This window comes from Carassius auratus, unplaced genomic scaffold, assembly GCF_003368295.1.
Source record: "Carassius auratus strain Wakin unplaced genomic scaffold, ASM336829v1 scaf_tig00016555, whole genome shotgun sequence".
Classification (NCBI taxonomy): domain Eukaryota; kingdom Metazoa; phylum Chordata; class Actinopteri; order Cypriniformes; family Cyprinidae; genus Carassius; species Carassius auratus.
Window position 1 is genome coordinate 24,805 of NW_020524689.1, and position 16,685 is coordinate 41,489.

At 35.3% G+C, this 16,685-nt stretch overlaps 1 protein-coding gene across 1 annotated transcript; it reads left to right on the forward strand.

Annotated features, from left to right (window-relative positions):
• Positions 1-875: 875 nt before the first annotated feature.
• On the forward strand, positions 876-16,679 carry LOC113075252 (phosphatidate cytidylyltransferase 2-like). Its single transcript, XM_026247916.1, has 13 exons — positions 876-1,059; positions 4,368-4,507; positions 4,749-4,845; positions 8,223-8,320; positions 10,234-10,373; positions 11,401-11,459; positions 11,599-11,681; positions 11,820-11,907; positions 12,516-12,584; positions 12,775-12,927; positions 13,253-13,372; positions 13,608-13,711; positions 14,490-16,679. Exons 1-13 carry the CDS (start codon positions 994-996, stop codon positions 14,620-14,622), a joined length of 1,350 nt encoding a protein of 449 aa, XP_026103701.1. The 5' UTR covers positions 876-993; the 3' UTR covers positions 14,623-16,679.
• The last annotated feature ends 6 nt before the right edge of the window (positions 16,680-16,685 follow it).

Sequence of the window (16,685 nt, forward strand, 5' to 3'; positions counted from 1 at the left end):
AGAAAGAAATAGGTTGAATGTTTAAAACTATTAAAGGCCTAGAGAAATCGATTTTACAGCAGATAAGACAGGTCCAATAGTTTGAGATCACGTGACAAGCCAACGGAAAGGTCATGCATTAGCGAAAGGTGCTTGCTTTAAGATAACAATATGCATTTAATGATGAATGACAAACTAAATTGTAAAGCTGTTCGTTTAGCATGTTTAGTATATATTATTTATTATTTTCAATATATTATTTAGGGAAGAAAATGTAAGGAAAATAATGAAAAGGAGGCATCGTGTCCCACTACTAAACTGCCATCTAAGTTCTACAAGTTAGGCCTACTATAAATACAATACATTATTTTAGATAAATTCTATTTTTGAAAAATGGTACCATTCATTTAAAATTCTAATTCAGATTCTAAATAAGAGTATATGTTAATATATGTATTTTACAGCTTAGCTGAATAAATTAATTAAAGACAAATCAGACAGAATTTTAGTCGAAGAGACTGAAAAGTCAGCTAATGCATGAATTATATGTAAAGTTATAATGTTATTGTTTGTAATTGTCATAACAGCTGTAGACTACGAATTATGCTCAGTTAGCCTGTATAGATTATAATGAATAATGAAGATGTGTGAAATGTATAAAGTAAAAAAAAAAAAAATTATAATATATATTACAACAAATAAATAACTTTTAATTTCTAAATTATAAAACAATAATTTTGCTTTAAAAATCTAAATGATTTAATTACTGTTGACAGTGTCGTTTTAATATATAGAAGTTCAGTAGTATCAGATACCTGTCCATCCATCCATCCATCCATCCATCCATCTATCTGACTGTCTTCTCAGCACTGGTCACTAGATGGCTGTCTCTTGGCGCACGCATGCGCAGTCGCTCCCTTTCCCGTCCTAATAACAACAATCATTAAAAACGAACAGCAACCCCCGAAGATTGCTGCTTCATCGGGCCTTTATTTTCATCAAACCAAGCCAATCATGACAGAATTACGACACCGAGCAGGGACGGAAACGGAGCTGCAGCATCAAAACTCGGAGGATAAGGTAACGTTACCGAATAAAGAAAGAGATGTGGAGAGATGCATGTTGTTATGGCTATCATTTGAGCTACAAACTGTCATATATGAAGAGAGAGAGAGAGAAAAAAAATCGACTATAGGCCGTTATATTTTTGTGATTCCCGCGTGCAAGTGTCTTGTCACAGCACGAAAGCAGTTTTAATGCTTTGGGTTGATAAAAGATAGAACTGTATCGTTCATGAGTGTGTAACACCGTAGATTAGAGCTCGTGATGAAAGTCAGAGCATCATCAGGAGTCTGATGTTCTTCCTGAACTTCTCATGTACTGAATGTTTTCTGACTGTGTCCCAAAAACAAACAAACAAACAAAAAACACACCTATAAGGCTCCAGTGTATTTCTTGCAGTTGCCATGTTGCTGAAATTAAGTTAATCTGCTTGAACAATCCCTGCTCTGTTCAGTTCAGGACAGTGAGGTACAAGTCTTCTGGATGAGCTGTGCTTTCTGCAGAGTTAGACAGTGTTTGGAGTGCATGCACTGATCTTCATGCTGTGTACAAATAAAGGTAAAAAACATGGATACTGAGAGAGACATGGGCAGATGGGTGAGTCAACATTGTGTAAAGTGTCTTGACCTGTAGGCATGGTCTCAAACCTGATAGCGAGATCACAGTATAAGTTAATATAAATTATTTGTGAATATTTAGTAATTTGTTCTCTTCTGTATTTGTCCTCCTTTTTTGAACATCAAATGTCAGATTTTGTTAGTAGTATGTGATAATGTTATTGAAAGGACCACAGTCTAAGGAATTGTAGGGTAAACTGTCTTATGTGCAACCTTTATATACTCGGTCAATAGTTCTTGAGAATTTTTTTTGGTAATTCGTTTTTTTTTTTTATGTTGTATTATTGTCATAAATGTATTTTAAATGAAGAATTAAGCACAACAGCCTCTTCTATCTTTAGTACTGCCAAAATCTTGGAGTGATGAATGAATAAGCCAAGCAAGCGTGTGTAATTGTAGCTGTGCTTACTAGTGCAATGACAGGGTCTATATTATACTAAATAGATTCATTTTTCATATGAAACACTGAGACCTAATACTTGATCATGCAAATGAAACATTGTGCTGCTTTCATTCGCATATCAACTCTCAGGCAAATTGACTAAATGTGGTCATGGTCTGACTCTAACCATTTTTTTTTTATTTTTTACATTAAGTATTTGTCTATTTGTTTTTAAAAGTCAGTATGAAAGTTTCCAACACACTTTGCTTTCATAATCTGACATTTCAGAGCAAAATAGAATTTTCGGTATAGGTTTTGTTCTTTTTGTCCGTTCCTAATCGATTGAATCAAAAAAGACACTGCATCATCAGATTTGTTTTTTCATCATCGTTTTCCCATTAACAAAATTTTGTCATCATTTACTCACCCTCATTTTGCTCCAAACTTGTATGACTCTCTTTTGTCTGTGGAAGGAGATATTTTGAAGAATGTTGGTAACCAAACAGTGGATTTTTAACCCTTTTCCCAAGCTTTCAAACAGATTTGTATTTGTGTTGCTGTGAGAGTTAAAGAATTTTAAGAATTCATTCAAGAGGCCAGAGAGAGCCTGCTGAGTTTATTACATTAAACTAATTTATTACATTGTAATGAAACAGAGAAAGACGCTTTGTCCCTGTTTTAGAATGAAGAACACTACATGGCCAATTGTATGTAGACAACTCACCCATATGTGCTTGTTTAACATGGGCATTGATAGTTAATTTGTGGCTGTAACAGCTTCCCTCTTTGCCGTTTCAGTCTGTATCAAAGGCGTTCATGACTGGTATTTATTTATGCAGACTAGTCAGATTATTTGACATTTATCTACATTTACAAGCTTTTATCCAAAGTGGCTTCCAAATGAGTAATAGAACAAGCGATTTATGATAAGGAGGCAATAACATGTAAAGTGCTAGCAAAACAAAGTTTCAAACTACAAGAAGGAGGGATTTGGAAGCAAACTTCTTTGTCAGCAGGCCAGGATACCATGGAAGATATGGGTTTTAAGTTGTGTTTTGAATGTTGTCAGGGACCCATCTGTCCACATTGGGTTAGGGTTAAGGTTAGGTAAATTCCTGTACCGGATAAGGTTAGGTAAATTCTTCCACAGCAGACCAAATCATTTTACAGTGATATTGCCACGTTGAAAGTCACTGAGCTCGAATTGCTCTGCCAGGACATCAACTCATCAGACATTACATTTTTTATGAATGTGACAAATTTAACACAGGCTTACATCAGTCATCTCTTTTGTAGACTGTCACTGATGTTGTGTTTGCCTGGGAATTCCACATTTCCAGATGGCTAACTCTGCTGTCCGCCAGTTTCGTCGAAGTGTTGCTCATACTCTGAGATGGGTATGGGTCAGATCTGGCAGAAAGACTGAAAATGTCTCTCTTAGGAAGAGTGGGATTCCTGATAAGCTATTTGCAGTCGGCGGAGCATTTGAGAGACGGGGGAGGAGGTGGGCTGGACGAGGGAGGGTATTTTTAACTCTGGCATCTTAAATAACAGGATGTAGTCCATCTCCATGGAAACCCTGGATCATTCTGTAGCTCTTGCTTTCAGATGAGTGTCAGCCTTAAATATACGTTAGCTTGAGGGTGCTCTTCGTAATCAGATCCAAATTATTTATGTCAAATGGGTAGAAAGAGGTTTCTGGAACAGTCTTAACAACTGGACCAGTTGGTGCAGACCCATCTGAGGATGACAGCGTGTTGCTGTAGGGATGAAGACAGGTTGTTTGTAATTGTGCAACAGGCTACTTACTTCCAAGGCTGCCTTTATCTGCTCAGAATTACAGGAAAAGCAGTAATATTGTGAAATATTAATGGAATTTTCTAATAAGCGCCTTCTATTTTAAAGGTTTAAAATGTAATTTATTTCTGTGATGGCAAAGCTGAATTTTTAGCAGCCATTGCTCCAGTCTTCAGAGTCACATGATCCTTCAGAAATCATTCTGATATGCTGATTTGGTGCTCAAGAACATTTCTTATTTTTATCTGTGGTGAAGACAGTTGTGCTGCATAATATTATCTGTAATGTTTTTTTTCTGGATTTTTTGATGAAAAGCATTTTCTTTATCAACAATTTATTTATTTTCTGTCACTTTTGATGATTGTATTTCATCACTACTGAAAATACATGTATTATTTCTTGTTTGAAAAACTTACTGATCCCAAACTGTGAAACAGTAGTTTATATAGTAGCCACTATCCAGAATTCTTTGCAAACAAACAAATATGATTTTTGATGAATGAATTAATCTGTTCTATATTTGTGTTCAGGGCTCTGAGACGGAGGGCAAGGAGAAAGATGGAGCCTCGGATAATGAGACTAAGTCAGACTCTGGGGTTCCTGAGGTTCCCGTTCCTGCCGATGACACACCAGAGGTTCTCAACAAAGCCCTCTCGGGCCTTTCCTCACGGTAAATACCTCTAAATCAACAATTAAAATGACTCCTAGTAAAGTAGAACACACTTGCATCATGTGACGTGATATACAAAGTGTGTTTAAAGCATCCCACTCCAGAGCAGATTATTGGCATTTTTTGTAAACAACAGATGATTCATTCATTAAAAAGGCCACCGGAGCTTTTAGTCCTTGCATTAGAAAGATTATATTTCCATCCAATATGCTTTGCGTTAATGTGTTTGTCTCTTCTGCAGATGGAAGAACTGGTGGGTGAGGGGCATCCTCACTCTGGCTATGATCTCTTTTTTCTTTATCATTATTTATCTTGGTCCGATGGTGCTGATGATGATTGTGAGTATGTTCTTATGCTGTTGTTGTAAACACCAAGGGACATTTTTACTTAAGACTTAAAAAACAGGCTGCTCAGATTCCATATTTTTGGGGACAAAACATCTGGTTTTGAAGCTTCCAAATGCAGCGTCCAACATTTGGTTTTTATTTTCTTTTTAACTTATTTTAGTATTTTTACTATTTTATGTCTACAGTATCAGCCACCTGCTTGTGTGGATCTTAAATTAGTCCAATCTCTCATGTTTTGGTGGCATTTGCACTTTCTTCAGTCTGATGAGCATGACACAGACACAGACAAGAGTAAATTAAGTGCATGGTGAATATGCAATCAGAGAGACATTTGTAATAGAAAATAGGGAGCATCTTAAGAGTTGTCTTGAGTTGTGCTGGTAATTTCTAAAATCACCACTGTGAATGTTTGGTGTGTCATGGTCTTACAGATTTAATGACATTGATGGGAAATAAAGGAGAGTGCCAGATTCCAAGTTATGGAAACATCTAGTTACAACTACAGATAATGTTCCATAGAAGAATCATAAACCAATTAATGTTGAGATATTTTTTCTTTGCTGTTTTAAAACATGACAGATGAGTACTGATGTTTATTTATTCTTTTAATATTATTAAACATTATTACTCCGCTGAGCTGCTGAATTGAGTTGTCTTCGAGCAGGCCCGCAGATATATTTGTGAGACCTGAATTTAGACTCTGAATAAACACTGTCCACTTTGATCCATAATCTGGCTACTTCAGATATTATAGCCTGTTAAAATGTTCATGTTAACAAATGCCAACAGTATTAATCTATACTATTATGTATAAATATATGGATAAAATGCACTCAAATTAATAGGGTTTTTTTTCAGTGTTGTGTTGTTATGCTTAAGTGAATTCAGGCTACACACTGTTTTAATCAATATTATAAAATATGCACAATTATTAATTTCAAGGTGAGTAATTGACAATAAAGCTGAATAGTTGGGACCTCAATGGGGAAGTAACGATTCACTCAACTCACGAGTTGATTCACTATATGGTTTTCTTTAAGACAAATTATAAATGGAAAGTTGTCCTTTTATTTTTGCTTGGACAAAATGCTGCACATTTTTACGTGAAACAGAAATATGTCAAATAACAAGACTAACTTGAAATTTTAAAACAAACCCCAAACCTGATCAAACAAATAAGACAAAAAATCTCTTCTTATAAATAAAGGCTTTGCCTGTATGCTTTCCATTCAAATTAAGAGGCAACCATTGCATTTGAATCACAATTCAAACAAATACGTTGTGTACATGCAGCATGATTTAAAAAAAATAAATCTAAGATTGTATGCAATTTTAAACAAAAACAGAAAGGTCTGTCTTTAGTTGTGTGAAACTATACTATATAAAACATCTGCACGAAACAAAAACTGCAGATGGACTAAATGAAAATGCAAATTCACTCTCTGACAGCAGATGGTCGCTTATAGAACAGCAGCGATACAGTGTTCCCTTGGTAAGCTGTGAACAAAGCAGAGCTGCGCTTATACTTTAATATGTTTTATACAGAGACAAGATGAAAATAAAATATCATCTAAACTTTTCTAAAGACAGTCAGATCACGTCAGAGATTAACTCAGTTTTGTTATTGCTAAAAAAAATTTGGTAATTCAACTAAAAATGCTAAAAAATACAATTAAATATAAATCTTTATATAAAATATAAAACATTTTACTGTAAATTAGAAATGTTGCCATGGCAACTTACTGAAAGAAGTCCTAAATTTACTCATACTAAAACTGAAATAAAAATGTTTTAAAGGTATATGGAAACAATCATTATAATTGTTTTGTTATGTAATCACAAAATTACAAATACTTTAACTAAAATTAAACTGCTAATAAATACAGTAATAATATATAAATAATAGTAAAATAATGCTGCTGTGTTTACGAGCTCTTGGTGCATGAAGAAGATCTGTAAAGTTGCAAAGACTAAAGTCTCAAATCCTAAGATATATTCTTTATCAAATTTAAGATACATCCAGGTCCTCGTAAAACGTCTAGTTTTAACACGCCCCCACATCTCTACATCACTAGGTGGGAAGATTTGCATAACGCCGGCCAAATGTTCACGCAAAGATTATTATCAGTCATTATAATCAGTAATTATGTTCCCACTGGATGCAACAACTGCCTCGATTGTAATGGGTTTTATTATTGTTGTCCTGTCATGGCAGTGTTATGACTGGGACAGCGACAACAGTTTATATTGAGGGGTAGGGCTGCACGATGTGTTGTTTAAGCATCGATATCGCGATGTACGAATCCACGATAGTCACATCGCAGGAGACCGAGAGAGACAGAGAGAGAGAGCGCGCGCGAGAGACAGACAGAGAGAGAGCGCGCGCGAGAGAGAGAGAGAGAGAGAGACAGAGAGAGAGTGAGGCAGCGAGCCGTCTTCAAACAACACGAGCGCTGTCTTGTTCTTTCTCCCTCGTGCATATTAATCAATTGACACGATGGTGTCGATGTTTAAATCATTTAAAATTAGAATGTAAGTGTGCTCACCCCATTTTTGTTTGTAAGAAAAAATATCGCAGAAAAATAAAATATTGCAATGTCATTTTTTCCCAATATCGTGCAGCCCTATTGAGGGGCGTAACATTTCTGTCAGTCACTTAAAACATATGATGTTTTAGTAACAAGATTCGGGAGGAGCGCGTCATATTCTTAGCCTAATCAACACAGGTGGACCACAATCAAGTAATCGGTACTATAGTATAAATATCGCTCTAAATTACCTCTATCCATTGAAAGTTTATCCGCATCCCTCCTCCACCCCACCCCTCCTCCACACCTCGCTTTTCTGAACAGTGAGCTTTGTAAACATTGACGCGTTTCGGAAGGTGGGGCATAGAGGAGAAACAATAATGTACATTATGTGGAAAATAATGTTTTTTTTTTAAAAAACCTTAAACCACATAAGCACATTTCACTACAGCAAATACACCAAATAATGTTCCTTTTAGGAACATGATATGACCCCTTTAAATTTCACCATTATATTAGCAGCAGGTGGCGTTGCATAATCTAAAATCCCAAAACAGATGGAAGAGTTTACAAAATGTGTTATTCAGATTTAACAAACAATACATTTCCATAATGGTGAATCATTTTTTATACTGTCCGATAACCAATATGGTCCTGATATATCATGCCATGTAGGACAATAACAAAAGATGTAATGAGCTTTATTGACTGCCAGTTAGAGCAGCAAATGCACAGGATGAACTTTTGCTTTCAAAAGCAACTAGAAATAGCACATCAGAGTAGAACTGGTAGGTTGCCTGTTTTTTTTCTTTTTTATTGTTGTCTGTGTGTCTTCCACAGGTGCTGTGCGTTCAGATCAAGTGCTTCCATGAGATCATCACAATTGGTTACAGCGTGTATCACTCTTACCACCTGCCATGGTTCAGAACACTAAGCTGGTGAGACTTGTGACACGTAGCTGCCTGCCACCTTCATTTTCTCGCTTCATTGTCTCTCCCTCGCTCCCTTTTCTCATTATCTGTCACCCCTGATCTCTCTGTCTTTCTCTCTCCCACTGTGTACTGCCTATAATTAGATGGCATCATCATTATCATTACTTTCATCGTATCATAATATGCCTGTCTTGATGTCTTACAAGTTCTTTCATTTTCGGTGTAAAAATGTGTAAATACTGCACTTGTTTATTCATCCAGCCATACATGCTATCACCAGCTGTATAGAGGTATGGAAAATCACTCTGGTTTAGACCACAGTCAAACTGTAGTGTAGTTTGTTTTAAATGTTGAAGGAAAGATTCACCAAGTTTTATTAACATCATAATCCAACTGAATGCCTTTTGAAGTTTTAAAATTCAGTGCTGATTTGATAGGGATGTCAATTTTCGATCATTCCCATGAACGATCTTCATCTGATATAAAGATCAATTAATAATTTAATTGTTAAACTTAAGACATTGTCTATATCACGCCGCAACAGCTTGAGGCTGTTTACACTGGTTGGGACAAAACCACCGTTGCAATCATCTGAGTAGCCTGTGAGCCCATACATTTAAATTAATACAACTTTGTGTTATGTTTTGGTTCATCACAAATTTAAAAATATTTATTATTTCTTTTCCAAATCCTCACCATCTAACCCTCTAATTTTGCAGGTTTATTTTCTTGTCATTCACTTTTAATCCTTGTTAGTGTGGTTAAAAAAATAAAATTAGACAATATCCTTTTTACTTGCCAAAATGACAAAGAGCGCCTAAATTAACCTAATTATGTTATAGAAATCTCATGGGTTTAAGGCTTTATCTCTCATCTCATTTAATTTCAACACAGTTTGTGCTTGTTAAACGAGGCACGTCAAGTTTATTTTTACAGAGATTAACATGATGTGGGGGGAAATGAAAGCTTTCGTTAAGAATCAAGAATTCATTCCTACAACGTATGACTTGGTTACTTAATTTTTATTGCTTTCCATGTTTATGGACTTTGTATAGTTTCTATTTGAATGTACTTTTAAAGTTCACCATCAATAGCTTTAATTGATTACATCTCTTAATGACAATTAATCGATCGTCAATGAATCATTGACATCACTATTCACTTGAAATATTTGGAAAATCTGGCAAAAATCAGGTCTCTTGATGCCAAATGTTAGTGTTAATTTGTAGTAATTAATCTGAATACATTTAAGTCAAAGGTTTTTCTGTGCATCTGTTGAAAAAAGTCATATTTTACCTCCAAAATAAGAAAAGACTTTAAATCAATTTTATAAACAACATTAGCTTATATTTCAGACAATTACAAATAATTCATAACATTTTCATCATAATTTAAGCAATTTATTTCCAATTCTCATTACTAAAAGACACAAAAGCATTTTAAAATAGTAATTTTTAAAATGCACCAAAATACAGTGGATTTACTTTTGGAAAATCTATTTATTTATTTATCTATCAGTTTATTTAAATAATATGTATTTACTTTTATTACATTGGATTCCTGAGAATTGAAGGAGGGATGCATGCCTAATTTGTATTAAATGATGTTGCCATGCAAAAACAAACAAATAAAAAAATCTTTCTAAACAATGTTTTTACGGTTCTAAACAGGCTTCACCTTCTTAATGCACAATACCTTCACTTATTTTCTTTTGTGATAAAGTATGACATTCCTTGGCATGCATTTCTTAATTTACCCTGTTTAAACTGGTTGAATTTTTCTTTGAAATAGTCTTTAGGTTTTGTAATTCATAATTACTTTGGCAACCATAAGAAACACTTTGATTGATGCGTGTATGTGAAAGGCCTTTGTCAAAGTAATGTCTGACTGCTAATTGTAACGTTTTTTTTTTTTGTCAGGTACTTCCTGTTGTGTGTAAACTACTTCTTCTATGGTGAAACAGTGACTGATTATTTCTTCACACTGGTGCAAAGGGAGGAGCCTCTACGCATCCTCAGCAAATACCACCGCTTCATTTCCTTTGCCTTGTACCTCACAGGTTAGAACCTTCTCTTTCCAACAAGTGTGGTACTTCATTTGATTATTGATGTCCCAAGGCCTTTGGGAACTTTTATAATTAATAGTTCTCACAGTTACTGCTCAGTCCAACAGCTCAATCACTTTTCCACACAGAATGTTAAAGGGAAAGTCAAATGCAGTATTCAAGAAGTGTTTTATGTCAAGTTGAAATGCAGGCATAATGATTTGAGGTTTTTTGGGGTGATGGTTTTTCATAAGCGTGGAGTTAATGTCATCCAGGATGTGGTTAGGCTCTGCCTGTCTGTGCACCCCTCGCTCGTTTTCTCTTTCAAAAAGATGCAACACAGCAGATTTCATCATAAGCTAAATGAGAAGCAACAAGTTATAATGTTGTTTTATTTTTATAAAAAAAATTTTTTTAACGATGATTATCTAAGCAAGAAGTACAAAAAAAGACAAACTGTCACACACCAAACTACAATATGTAACAAAATAGTGTGAATCACATGTGGTTCAAGAGTAAGAAATATCGACAAAGTTCCCTGCTATATGAGTACTTTATTGATTACTTGTATTTGTAATATCAATTATTCATTTCATTCATTTTCTGCGTAGCATTGCTAGCTGTATATGTTATGATTATATATGTATTATGACTGAAATGGAATGTAAACAGGTCTTTTAAAAATGTATATCAGTGTTCTATTTTTATAAAGTGTAACGATAACATTTATTGGTGTAAAGTGAAACAAGATCATCAGTTATAAACAATATAGTGTTGTCACTTTGTTAGGCAAACTGTTAAAAAATGTATAAAGCTTCCATGTCCTTCAGATTAGTTTCAGATAATCTTTTCAGTGTGCTTGGTTCGTACTAAATTTGCTTGGAGGGGTTTTTTGGTCACTGGCTGGTTCTTGTCAAACAGGATATAATTAGTGACACCGTGTGACTGGCCTAAAATAGTCCCATAGACATGTTGGGTTAGCATTGGTGGAAATTTGTGTTTTACTGATGTGAGTGGATGTGTTCGTGTGTGTCTTTTCCAGGGTTCTGCATGTTTGTTCTGAGCCTGGTGAAAAAACACTATCGCCTGCAATTCTACATGGTGAGTGAGTTTGCTAAAGTAGCGTTATAAACATGTTTCACACAGACTACACGGTTCTTTTCCTCATCATAGCACTGTCTTTAGTCCCAGATTTGAAGTGAATAGAGCTATTCATACCCTTCTTTTCTTCTCTCCCCAGTTCGGCTGGACTCATGTGACCCTGCTGATTGTGGTGACTCAGTCCCACTTAATCATTCATAACCTGTTTGAGGGGATGATCTGGTAAAATCAAAACCCATATGACATTTACGCATTTCAATTTTACAATCCATTGCCAGTCAAGAATATTAGATACAGTACAGTTGGTTTTCTGGTGTGGGTGATCTGTTTATATAAGATTATCTGTTTCTGTGTGCACAGGTTTATTGTGCCCATTTCCTGTGTTATCTGTAATGACATCATGGCTTACATGTTTGGTTTCTTTTTTGGTCGAACCCCTCTCATCAAGGTTTGTGTTTTTAACACCCCAGTTAAATAGTATTTAAAAATCAAATATTGTTACATCTAAAATATAATCAAATGGCTGTGTAATATTTGAACTCCCGTTCAGTAGTTTAGAGTAGGTAAGAGGCTTTAACATTTTTTTGAAAGAACTCACCAAGGATGCATTTATTTTATAAAAAATATAGTAAAAGCAGTAATATTGTAAAATATTGTTTCGTATTTTGAAATATTTTAAAATGTCATTTATTCCTAGTGGCAAAAAATTTTTTTCAGCCATTACTCCAGTCTGATTAGTATACTAACATGCTGATTTGGTGCTCAAAAAATATTTCAGAATTTTTTGAAGAATTGTGCATTGCACTTTTTTACAAGCTTCTTTGATGTTTAAGAAATTAATAACAGGATTTATTTGAAATAGATTTGTAAAAACCTAATGAACTTTTTTTGTGAAATATTTTGATTGAATAGTGTCTTCTTTCTTTAGAATAAATACCAGTTGCTTTTGTCTTATGCAGTAACATTCATACTTTGAGTGTGGCTTAACTATATAAATACTTTCTGTGTAATGTGTATCTTTAGTACAGTTCTCTGACTCCTGATTTTTCTCTGCAGTTGTCTCCTAAGAAGACATGGGAGGGGTTTATTGGTGGCTTCTTCGCCACCATTGTTTTTGGCATCCTAGTGAGTAATAATAACCCACTTCCTGTTCTTCGTCTGGTCTTCTCTGATTGTTTTTATATAGATTTGGAAACTTTGGTGATGTGAAAATAAGAATTGTTTTGATTGACACTTGGAAGGGGCTGATTAGTTCTTTTCTAAATGTATTCGATGTGTTTGAACAATAACAAATCACATTTCGTCCCCTCTCCAGCTGTCCTATGTGATGTCAGGTTACCGTTACTTTGTGTGTCCTGTGGAGTTTAACAACGACTCCAACCGTTTCACAGTGGACTGTGAGCCGTCTGATCTCTTCCAGCTTCAGGACTATGGCCTGCCAGCAGTTCTGCAGTCCATCACGGGCTGGGTAAAACACACACACACACACACGCACACACACACACGCGCGCGCGCGCGTACACAGTCTGTCGGACACTTACATCTCATGTCTCTCACTCGGTCTGTCCACTTCTCCTCTCTTTGTCTTGTTTCTTTTTTTTTCCTCTGTCCTTTGCGTCTGTGATTACCAGTTGCTCAGACACAGCCATCTGCTCACTTTACACTCATTGTGAATCTGTCACAGCTCTACTTGACTTGAAAGCAGAATCCCTTAAATGTAACATATTCTGAAATTGCATACAAATAAAGACCGTGTCTTACACATTTCCTTCTCTCTCCCATTTTCCTTTTAGACCACAGTAAAGTTGTACCCATTCCAGATCCACAGCATTGCCCTGTCTGCCTTTGCCTCCATCATGGGACCTTTTGGAGGCTTTTTTGCCAGCGGCTTCAAAAGGGCCTTTAAAATTAAGGTGGGTGTAATTTGAGCACACACAGATCATACAGATCTGAAAAAAAGAAGGTTCAGTCTTGGTTCAACTATTACCTACAGTATTCTTTACCACAAGGCAGCTTAAGGGGGCCGTCTTTGCAGCAACAGTAAAAGACACATTTAGATGTCGCACAAGGCTTTAGTGTACCTGAGGAGTTTCCTGTCCTGTGTTTTACACTCTGGTCATACGGTCTCTCTGATGTCCATCACTGCAGGACTTTGCGAACACCATTCCAGGACATGGAGGAATCATGGACCGTTTTGACTGTCAGTACCTTATGGCCACATTTGTAAATGTTTACATCGCCAGCTTTATCAGGTGAGATTGTTATTACTGAATTTCTGGTACAGTTGTATGTGGATTTTAATTGACTTTTGATCAATTAAATACAGAACCAATCCAAAGTTCAGGGTGTGTAAAAGTCTGTTTACTCTTTGCATATATTAGAAAATGTAATTTTCTCCTGTGATGACGAAGCTGAATTTTAGCAGCCATTACTCCAGTGTCACAGTGTCACATGAACCTTCAGAATCATTATATTAAAATGCTGATTTGGTTCTTGGTAACATTGTTGTACGATTTAATGCATCCTTGCTGAAAGCAAAGCTAAAAGTATTCACTTCTTTACCAAAAAAAAAAAAAATCTTACTGATCCTAAACTGAATGCATATGATTTTTTACATTTGTATTTGATATTATTACTCATTATGCACTGACTGAAATGAATTTAGACATTCTGGAATTTAAATAACTTGGATAACATTATATAACTGATTGTTGTGCTAGTCAACCTGGCCTATGCTCATTATATCAGCATTTCAGAAGCACTGACATGTCCTTTTGTCTATTTATTTATTTATTTATATACTTATTGTGATATTTTCTATAATTTATTTATCTTTTTTTTGTATGTTTAAATGTTTTTATATTCATTTGTTTGGTCTAGGTTTGTATAGTTTGAGTTAATAAGTGCCTTGCTAGGTTCAATTATTTTGTATTTTTCAAAGTGTAAAATATCATCATTGTACTATTATAATCAGTGTAATATTAATCATGTGAGTATCCCTTGAGCTTAAAAACATTTCTTTTCTTTTAGAGGCCCAAACCCCTCTAAAGTCATCCAGCAGCTTCTTGCTTTGAGACCAGACCAACAGCTCCACATCTTTAACTCGCTCAAGGCTCATCTGACAGAGAAAGGCCTGCTCCCTGCCCTGGAAGAAGCAGCCTAGCTTTTCAGACCATCCCAGGGACATCCCAACAGAGAATGCAACGGAAGCAGATTCAGGAATGTATGGAAGTGGGAGATGAGATGAAGAACATAAGAAGGGAAACAACGGAAAGCTGAACCACAACCTAGGGTCATTCCATTTTCAGTGTGTGTGTGTGTGTGAGTGAGTGAGTGAGTGTGTGTGTACCTCTGTGTTTTTGCTTATTTAATTTTTTTGTGAATGTTTGTTTTATGTTTATCTCTTACACCATAAAAAAATATTCTATATATTATATTAAGATAACATTGACGTTGTTGTTACAGTTCTTTGTGAGTTGAGCTGTACAATTCCACTCGTGTGCAAATATTCTGTACCTATTAATTGCCTGGATATTTTATAGTGTTTCTTATGTTTCATTTTGTTTTAATGCACTGCTCATCACACTGTCATTTCAACCTCAGGCTAGCCTTTGTTTAGTTTTTGCTAACCGGTGTTTCCATACCCCATCATAGTTCAAAATGACTAGGAGATGACTGGTCTATGTATGCTGTAGCTCCTGGAGCTAAGGAGAAGATTCAGATGTCATTATTCAATGTTTGAGAGGAAGTTAAGGCCTCATCAGATTATAATTATTTGGCTTTAATGTTTGTTACAAAGAAACATGTAAGCCCAACAAATATGAAGTATCTTTAATTATATTGTTAGAGGTTAATAAGAATTCGCACTGAAAAATACCATTTAGAGACACTGACAAACATTTTTCACACTGAATGTTAAATGTTTTAAGAATTACTGTTTGTGGTCTAAATCATAGTTTTATCATTTCTAGTTTTATTTGAATGTTCTATTGTCACGAAGCAGTTACAAGCTAATCTTAGTCAAGCTACGGGTCTTGTTTTTGTGTGTGTTTGTGAACTCTTACATACTAAATGGTTCATGATCAGGCTGGGCCATCTTCACTGCATGAGACCACGTCCACCACGTCTCATTTTAGAATTCTATTTCATCTTTTGTTTTTACCATCACCTGCTGTGTAAACTCTAACAAAAAAGGGTCAGAAATATTGTGTTTTTTGCGTGAGGTGTTTTTTTTCCCTCTTATACGTGATGTCATTAACACACGTGCCATAGACATTATTTATTTCAACCTTAATGGGTGCCATCGAGCAGCTTCAAAAGAGTAGTGCACAGTAGTGTTATACAGTAAGCTGTAGGAGGACGTAATGGCTCAGGATAGTCTGTACATACAGTCCACTGCCATTCATCAATAAAGATCCATGAGCACATACTTTCAGACATGTGTGTATTGACATGACTGATAACCTATTGATGGGCGAGTCATATCTTGTTTTTCAGTTCAAATTTATTTTTCTTTTAATGACCACAGGTCTTGAAAGATACATAGGTAGCTTATTACCTGAGTTATGTTCACTTTTGTTTTGCTTTTGTTCATTAGCATGATTTAGATGGACAGCTCAAGCCAAATAGCTTAAGTATGGCGCACAGAGCGGTGATGTTACAATAATAAACACTGCGTCACGCTGCTGAAGAGTTATGACCATAAATGTGTGTGCACATTTTGAAGCCCCTCCATATTTTCTCCATCCACCGTCAATGCATGTTTTGTAATGTATTAATTTATTTTTTTCAACTAGTAAACAAACACATTATCTTCATCTGTTAAGTGGTGCTGATTGTTTTTAAGTTATTTCATTCATTATGATTTTGTGTTAAGTCAGTACAATCTGCTTATTTTATATAGAGAATTACATTATATTAGAATATAAGATTATATAGTAAGCTATATGTTTGACGTAGAGATTATTCTATTCTTATTTTTTCCTCTAAGCCAGTCTGTGCTCTGTGTATTTATTAGGCCCCTGTGCTGAAGCATTCCCGTACTGTACAAACTCCAGATGTTAACAGAGCAATTTCAAAGTTTTACAGTCAACAGAGAGTTACAGAGTCACTGATGTCAGGAGGGTGAGCAGAGACATAATGCGTTTGAGTGTGGTGACCGTAAACATTTATAAAGAGACACATTTGTCTTAAATAAAGTCTTAAATGCATGCTAAAATATCTAGC